Source organism: Candida oxycetoniae (assembly GCF_023343755.2).
Source record: "Candida oxycetoniae strain CBS 10844 chromosome Unknown scaffold45, whole genome shotgun sequence".
Taxonomy (NCBI): Eukaryota; Fungi; Ascomycota; class Pichiomycetes; order Serinales; family Debaryomycetaceae; genus Lodderomyces; species Lodderomyces oxycetoniae.
Window position 1 is genome coordinate 103,298 of NW_026055412.1, and position 8,663 is coordinate 111,960.

Sequence of the window (8,663 nt, forward strand, 5' to 3'; positions counted from 1 at the left end):
TGGCGGGTCTATTGAATTGAAATGAATTGGAAAAAAATAAAAAATGGAAGGAAACAAAGAAACAAAGGAACAAAGGAAGATGGTATGAGGGAAAGCGCCATACTTCTAGCCTTATAATTCCAATTCATACCCATTGATGAAACATTTGACTTCTTTCAAATCCAATAAGATTTTGATTTTGTCCTGGATGGAATATGGGTTTTTTGCACCACTATTAGTTGTTCCCAGCTCCAGTTCCAGTCTCGACAGCAGACCACTCTTTCTAGTGACATTACTCTCTCCATTTTTATTCCCAAAAACAATGCATTGTATTAAATATCTCACAAGCTCGTCATTTGTAATGTACAAATTTAGCGGCAACACACGCTGATTAATATTTTTCTTGATTTTGTACCTTAGCTTTAATACAACTTTGAATTGTTCGTTATCACCCGCTGCCGTTTCTGTATTCCCGTTCAATTTCTCCTTTTCCTCCTTTTCCCCAACATTCTCTTTCCCATTTTCTGCAATTGGACAATGACAACATAATTCAAATTCAAGTTTACAATTATACTCTTTTTCTGGTAAGGTGCGCCTCTTTGAAATTAAATCATTCACAATATTCAGCCGTTTCTTGGTAGTTTCATCGTTAGAAGCAGGTGTAGACAGTCTCGATTGCGAAGGACTAGAATTTTCAAAATCGTAACTTATAACACCAAGGTAATTCAAGTACTTTATCAATCTCTGTCCCAATTGAGCTATTCTTGGTGTTACTGAATCGGGTTTTGTTGTGCTTATTGAATTTGTGCTATATCTGTTATTATTTGCAGTAAAATACGGTTGGGTCGATTCCATTATTGTTGACGATTGTGAAATGCCTGTGGCTATGTTGGAAAAAGAAGAAACGGAGGAAAAAGAAGAGGAGGTGGAGGAGGGTGTGGTGGTGGTGGTGGTGGTGGAAGAGGAGGGAGGTGCATGTAGCTGGCTCGAAGAAGTAGTGGTATTGGTGTGATTCTCGGGCGTGGTGGAATTTAGTATTAGACTTAATGACGGAGATGAAAATGATGTTTTGTGGTTCTTATCCAGGCCTGATGGTGGTGATAGCGTTGTTGTTGTTGTTGTTGTTGATGTTGATGTTGTTGTTGTTGTTGTTGATGATGATGATGATGAAAAATTTGCAGGTTTTGCGCTTTCCAAGTTCGAATCCAGCCTTTTCACACCTACATTAGGTTCTCGTGAGTTATTTTTCAAATAGGGATGAATGATATTCTGTACATGATTTCGGAATATCTGTGGTGAGCGGAAGTGCAGGTTTCTTGATTGTGAGTTGAAGATATCTCGTTGACATAACGGCAATTTCAGTCGTGGCTGCTCCAGCTTCTCCAGCTTCTCCAGTTTCTCTAGCTTCTCCAGAGTCTCCAGAGTCTCCAGTATCTCCAGTATCTCCAGTATCTCCTTTTCCTTCTCCTTTTCCTTCTCCTTCTCCAATTTGTAATTCATCTCCTTTTGGTTTTGCTCTTCTTCTTCATCTAGAGTTGGCGGGAAATTAACCACAGTTTCTTCTCCATTCTCATTTTGAAATGTGATAATCTTTGTATATTCTCCATTAGTGGAAGATTCCACAATCTTGGATTTGGTAGTTACTACTCTTGACATCTCGGACCTTATCCTGCCTGGTATTTCCTGCCTATTCATGTATAAGGATAATTCAGCAAAAATCAGCAAAAATCAGCAAAATTTAGCAAAGCATCTAAAAATAATACACTAGATCCCAACTTTGAAGGTCAATTGGGAAAATTCCAAAACCAATATCAAATTTGGTGACCTTACCGAACCGAATACAATCTTGAATCTTTTTCTATTCCATTGTTTTTTCGGCTTTTTCTCTTCATCATATATTTACCAATAAGCGCAAAAATATTGAAAAATTTTTGAAACAAAAGTGAATCACTTTGCAATGGGGGAAGCAAAGAGCCTAGCGGGAAAACTCAATCTAGATTGAAGTCATGTTAGTAATTTGTTACCTAGCATCTCTCAAAAGTCCCAAGGGGCAGGGGAGAGGATACCTCCAAGCTTCAGACTCCTTTTATTCAAAGTTTAAGTATCAGAGTTGTATAGTTATTTTTTTACACGTTTATTCTTTAATGAGTTGAAATTTGACATAATGACACAAAATAAAAAATGACATAAAATAGAGTCGCGACACTATCGACACTATCGAGCGACACTATCGAGCGACACTATCGAGCGAAGCGAGATAGTGTCGCATACTAGCTGCCACCGACAGTATCGATTTTATCGACACTATCGACACTATCAAGCAGAGCGAGATAGTGGGCAATTAGTCAGTGTGTAACAAGCTAATGAGCTGCAAAGTGTTACTATCGAGCTCACTATCGAGCGGAGCGAGATAGTGGAGCAATACTTTGAAACACTTTGTAGCTGCCCACTATCGAGCTCCATTATCAAGCGGAGCGAGATAGTGGAGCAACACTTTGAAGCACTTTGTAACTGCCCACTATCTACTACACTATCGAGCAACACTTCAAAACACTTTGTAGCTGCCCACTATCAAGCTCCACTATCGAGCTCCACTATCGAGCTTACTATCCCGCTTTGCTCGATAGTGAAGCAACGCTTTGAAACACTTTGTAGCTGCCCACTATCAAGATCCACTATCGAGCTCCACTATCGAGCTCACTATCTCGCTTTGCTCGATAGTGAAGCAACACTTTCAAACACTTTACAGCTCATTACCTTGTTACACACTGACTAGTTGCCCACTATCTCGCTCTGCTTGATAGTGTCGCTCGATAGTGTCTAGTTAGTACTGCTCCACTATCTCGCTTCGCTCGATAGTGTCGCTCGATAGTGTCGCTCGATAGTGTTCCTAGCTTTCAAAAGTTTCACTATCACCAGTGGTAGTGCCCCCTTCCTCACTAATGTCACTTAACCCGACACTTGTCTCACTTCCTAACGACACTATCCCAGTGCCCAATGACATATTACTTGTTGTACTTGGCGCACCAGTATTACTGCTCTTGATATCACTACTTGACTCGGTAGCACTCGTAGTTTCTGTTTCCGGTAGCTCAACTATTTCTTGAATTCGATAACTACTTCCACCACCACTATTATTCCCATTACCACTACCATAATCTTTATCCGTTTCTCCTTCTTTTGGCTTCAAATCAAAACTTACATTTGGCTTTTTCAGTTTTTGCAATCCTCGTCTATCCCGTTTCAATCTATTACGTAACATTGCCGTTTGCGTAGAAGTCAAAGGGTTCATTTCAAAATCACTCTTGGGTGTTGGGTAAACAAACACTTCATCATCATCTACATCATTCATTAATTCCCGCTCTTGAGGCCCAGGCCCAAATCCAGACTTTATCAGACTCAGCCGAGGTTTAGCTGCAATTTTGTTCTTGCTCAAATCCTGTTGCTTCATCTCTTCCTTCACCTTCATCTTCTCCTTCACTCTTTCCTCAATCAATTTCTGTCGTTTCATTGTCAGTTCATGCTCACTTCTTTTGAGGTGCTCCAAATATGCAAACTTCTCCCTTCGTTCCATTTCCGCCCACTCGTCGTCGAAAACGGGCTTTGTTTCTTGCTTCACCTTGACATTATCACCATTAGCTGTACTATTACCAACTTTAACTGGAGGTGGCGATGAAAACTGAGACAATTTGTCCTCAACAAGGATCTCATCAGTACTCACTTTTAATGTCAAAAACCAAGAGATCACACTCAAATTGACCCCAGCTGCAAGCCCCACCGCAAGTCCAATATATATCGAACACATCAAGAAATGGAAAGTGGTAACTGAAAACATTTCAAACTGACTAATCATCCACTCTGCATCATGGCGCAACGGGTCCTGACTCTTTTGCCCTAATATCGGTGTCCCCGAATGTTCGTTTAGTTCAAAAATGTATTGAAGCGGTATCAAAGGGATCTTGAATGGAATAAGTATGCATATGGAAAGAAGGTAGATTAATGGTAAATAAGTAGTGTTGTAGACCAAAAAATGTACCAATTGGTACGTTATCGTGAATGGGGAAACAGCTAGTTGGAGGAGTTTGTATAACATTTTCTTGTTAATAATAAAGTTCTGAGTATTCTCCCCTCTAAAAAAACACACCTGTCTTTTAAAGGAGGTGCAAGCTGATATGTGCCAAAGAGAGAGCAAATCACAACCTCAATAAACAAGGCAAAATTCTCAAATCAAGATACAACTGGCTCAGATTGAAAGTGATGTTTTAATTTCTAAACTGTTTTTGTCCCGAGGATTTTATCCCACTCGTAATCTTTTGAAATTTATTTTGTTACACTGAAAATTCATCACCTGTACTTTACAACGACTACGACTACAATATACTAAAAAGCAATGTTGTCATCTCTAATATCTTTCAAGCAATGTTGTCATCTCTAATATCTTTCAAGCAATGTTGTCATTCCCACAACTTCTTTCACCAGCACGAACCTGAAAAGGTGATCTTTTTTGGCCACGGACGCTTTCCCGCTCGTGCTACTGCATCACCATCTCTACAAACTTACTGGGGAAATCACATTAGCGGCGCGCGGCAAGTGTGAAAAGTGTTGGGGGTTGGTGATACACATCTCTGTGTCGCTCCTACCATGACTCACGTTACAACTAAATCTAGGTTTAGTCCCTAACAAAACACAATAAACTTAACCTATAAAGAAAATATAAAAAAAGTAAAATATAAACTAAATAGATGACAATACCATTTATCATCATCATCATTATTATTATTATTATCATCATCATCATCGTCATCATCGTCATCATCCTTCATATTCTAAATGCTTTGAAATTCCATGCTTGTCAAAAAAAAAAAAAAAAAAAAAAAAAAAACTATATGTATATATATCTCTCTCTTTCTTTCTGTTTTATATCATGACAACATGCTTAATGGAGCAGAGGCACTTTCAATGCCTCCGTTTTCTCCCGTACTCAGTCCACTCGCACTTTCACCGTTTCCTTGTTGTCGATTGTGCTTGGCTGCAGTGACACCTACTCCTCCTCCTCCTCCTCCTCCTCCTCCTCCTCCTCCTCCGCTACTGCCACTTGCTGAAGTCGCTCCTTTCCCGGTACTATAAACAATAGTACCAGTCTCGGTCTCCATCTGTAATCTTCTTTGTCGTTCTTCTTGTTCTCGTTGCTGTTTCAATTGCAACTTGGTGAACTGTGATTTTATGAAATCAAGATAATACACGCCAAACACATGCCAGTGAAACTTAACCAATGTTGAAATTCTCTGTGCAATATTTTTCATTTCTGTTGGCGCACTCAGTGTGGAAGTAGTGGTCATGCTTGTACTAGCAGCATTAGTACTTGCAGCGGTGGTAGTAGAGTTAGAAGTAGATGACGTAGACTTGTCCATTGTCACTGGGATCATGGTGGAAGCATTGGCAGTGGAAGTGTTGCTGGTGTTGCTGACAATGGTCGATTCTCTTTCATAATCATCTGCTTCAAACATGATTGAAATTTCAGCAATCAATTCCTTGAATATCTTAACCTCCATCAAGCCGTAAACTTGTGAATTTGGTTGGATGTGCTTCATCAACCAACTATGGCTAAAATCAACGAGTGATTGAGGAACACTGGTGGGAGCAGATGTGGATGTGGATATGGCAGGTGACAAATTCTTAACCAATTGTAATGATATAGCATTGATATTCTTTGTCCATTTGATGTTACCATTATCATCAGTTACAATGGCCAAAATTTCCAGTTGCACTTTGGCAATATTTTGTGGTTTAAGAAGACTAGCTGATGACTTGGAGTTCACAACCAATTGCTTATACAAAACGACACACAACTGAACACAAACTAACTGACGTACATCTGCTCGGAGCAAGACAAGTCTTGTGTGATCAAAAGTTAAAGTCGATGGAAATTCAGTTGCCATTTGCCTACAACTTAACAAATCAATTATTGAACTAATTATAATTGGTTTTAATGTGGTTTCATCAACTTCCATTGACTCTGTTAAACATTCACTTCTCTTTTTGATAAATTTCTTATAAAACCAATTCAATGAATCATTAATGTTCACTTTTTGATGTTTGATCAATGTTTGAAAATAATCACGCTCAAACTCCACTGCAGTTTCAATCAAAACAGGTCTCAAAATCCGAATTTGATGATTTGCCACATCCAACTTCATGGCTTCCAAAATTTGGAAAATCATGCGCAATCCGCCAACTAAATACGATACGCTATTACACGTTGCTGCATCAATGAATTTCTGATTCATTTCAACAACCCATGAATCACGCATTGGTGCACAATGCAGTTTGAAAACGTCTCCCAACCATTTGCTCATTTCAACAAAATCAAATGATCCATGTTTTAATTGTTGCACTAGTAATTCAATATCCATAATCTCATTAACTTGTTGACGGTCTTTGGTTGGTAGGAGGGATAACAAAATGTCTCTTAGCGTAGTGAATAATATAGGTAATCTATGGATCTTGATCTTCTCACGCGTTGTTGCACTACTGAAATCCTCCTGGTTGAAAAATTGCTGACATTCCTTTTGAATCTCTAACCAATACTTATCGATAATTGTTTTTTTCCGCTTACCACGTTCTCCATCTAGATTTGGTCTAAATTGTAATTGCGGGTCAAAGAGAATGTCATGTCTCAATTGTGGGTTTTTAAGTATTTCGTGAAGGTCAATCTCCTTGAGTGATTGGAGGTTGATTGGTGGGAGTGGGGGAATTGTGGAGAGGCCGGCATTAGAGCTAAGTCCACCTCCAACTCCACCTCCACTTCCTGAGCCTGAGCCTGATCCTGAGCCTGGGCCCGATGATGACGATGACGATGACGATGACGAGGATGTACATGCAACAGTTGAATCCTCCTTTTTCACTGAGGGTGCTGTGTTGGCGTTTGCATGATATAGATTTTGTTTCTTTCTCATATGTGGAAAGAATGCTGAATTGTGCGTGTTGAGATTAAGTATTGGTAACGATCTTGATCTAAATTTGCGTATAAATTTGGGTGTCTTGGATATGGTCTGTGCGGGATAACTTACACCTGCTGCAGCAGCTGCAGCAGCAGAGGTGGCGGCGACAGTGGAAGTTGCTGTGGCAGTGGTATTGGCGGCAACAGCGGCAGTTACGTTTACACTAGGGAATTGTTCGTGAGTGTTGCTTATTGTGGTTGAAGTATTAGCAGGAGTTGCTGATGGTGATGGGGTTGCTGTTGCCGTTGCAGTTGCTGTTGTGGACATGTCATTTTCCTTTTCGCTTATTGTGCTTGTTTTTAAATGGTGGCCACTGTCTAACCTCAAACGTTTACTAGAGTCATTAGATGAGGAGGATAGGCGTTTCTGACTGCCCGACGACGGTGGTATAATGATTGGCTGGTTATTGTAGTGAGATGTTGGCGAAATATTTGTTGTGAATGCATTACTAGGGGTGGAAGATGGTGTTATAAAAACTGAGTTAGAGCTGTGGTCGAGCCTTGAGGCTGAGTTGGTGGGAATGCTATTGTCGAGCCTCGAGGCTGAGTTGGTGGGAATGCTATTGTCAAGCCTCGAGGCCGAGTTGGTGGGAATGCTATTGTCGAGCCCCGAGGCTGAGCTGGTGGGAATGCTATTGTCGCTTTCGCTTGAAATAGGGTTAAAACAAACTTTTCTAAATTGTGAAGTTGCCGCGGGCTGTAACATTGGTGGCGAGGGGTGGAAATTATTATTGCTGTGGTGGTGATGGTGACTATGGTGACTATGGTGGTGATGGTGGCGACACTGTTGTGCATGAGAACCACCTACAACAGAGTGTGATAAAGACATCTGGTTCGTCACAGCATCAACTTGATGGCTGGTGGATACCGTGCCACTAGTGTGTGCTATCGGTAAAGACTTTGATGATTGCGAGTGTACTGTTGGTAAAGATTGCGAGTGTGCTGCTGGTAAAGATTGCGAGTGTGCTGCTGGTAAAGGATTTGATTGTTGGTTTTGTGAAGCAAGAGATGATGTTGGTGGCAGCTGCAACGCTGACGACTCTGTTTGATTCTGTTTTTGCTTAAGCTGATCCTCCGAAAACATTTTTTTTCTCTAGTATGGAAAAACTTTCTATTAGCAAGTTTGAATATTGGGGGGGCGGAAGGCGGGATTTTTGTTTCTCTTAATAAAGTAGATGCGGTGTGTAAATTGGGGAATGGGGATGTATGGGGAATGTTATATAACTAACGGAATATATGCTCTGAAAAAATATAAATATATAGCAGTAATAGAAATGAGGATGATTATTAAGATATGTGTTATGCGAAATCGAACCAATCCAATTTAATTCAAAATCCCAGGGGAACCCGTGTATGTGTGTGTGTGTGTGTAGTTGAAATCGAGTCTTGTAAGATCTCTTTGTCTTTGCTTTTGTCTCTTTACTCTCTAACCTTTATGAGTATGGGTCCTTTTGCTTCCCTTCTAGGTTTAATTTTAACTTGCTTCAAAGTGGAACTATTAGCCTAATATTGATGACAAACTTTTTTTTTTTTTGTCTAAGGTCTGTGTGTAATATATATATGATCGCTTTTAAAATTCCCAAGGCAAGAAATAGAAATACAAAGAGAGGGAAAAAAAAAAATAATAAAAATAAAAAAAAAAAAAAAAAAAAAAAAAAAAAATAAATTAAAAAAAAAATATGAA

The 8,663-nt window shown here is 39.7% G+C and overlaps 3 protein-coding genes across 3 annotated transcripts; all 3 read right to left on the reverse strand. All coding sequences in view use genetic code 12, as the record gives it.

Moving 5' to 3' along the window:
* Positions 1-111: 111 nt before the first annotated feature.
* Positions 112-1,674, reverse strand: KGF56_002202 (uncharacterized protein; the record flags this gene model as incomplete). Its single annotated transcript, XM_049323406.1, has 1 exon — positions 112-1,674. One exon carries the CDS (start codon positions 1,672-1,674, stop codon positions 112-114), a length of 1,563 nt encoding a protein of 520 aa, XP_049180782.1.
* Positions 1,675-2,869: 1,195 nt separating this feature from the next.
* KGF56_002203 (uncharacterized protein) lies at positions 2,870-4,072 on the reverse strand (the record flags this gene model as incomplete). Its single annotated transcript, XM_049323407.1, has 1 exon — positions 2,870-4,072. The coding sequence occupies one exon, from the start codon at positions 4,070-4,072 to the stop codon at positions 2,870-2,872; it is 1,203 nt and encodes a 400-aa protein (XP_049180783.1).
* An 829-nt stretch (positions 4,073-4,901) lies between these two features.
* On the reverse strand, positions 4,902-8,063 carry SOK1 (Sok1p; the record flags this gene model as incomplete). The annotated part of the gene is made up of 1 exon (XM_049323409.1): positions 4,902-8,063. One exon carries the CDS (start codon positions 8,061-8,063, stop codon positions 4,902-4,904), a length of 3,162 nt encoding a protein of 1,053 aa, XP_049180784.1.
* Between the last annotated feature and the right edge of the window lie 600 nt (positions 8,064-8,663).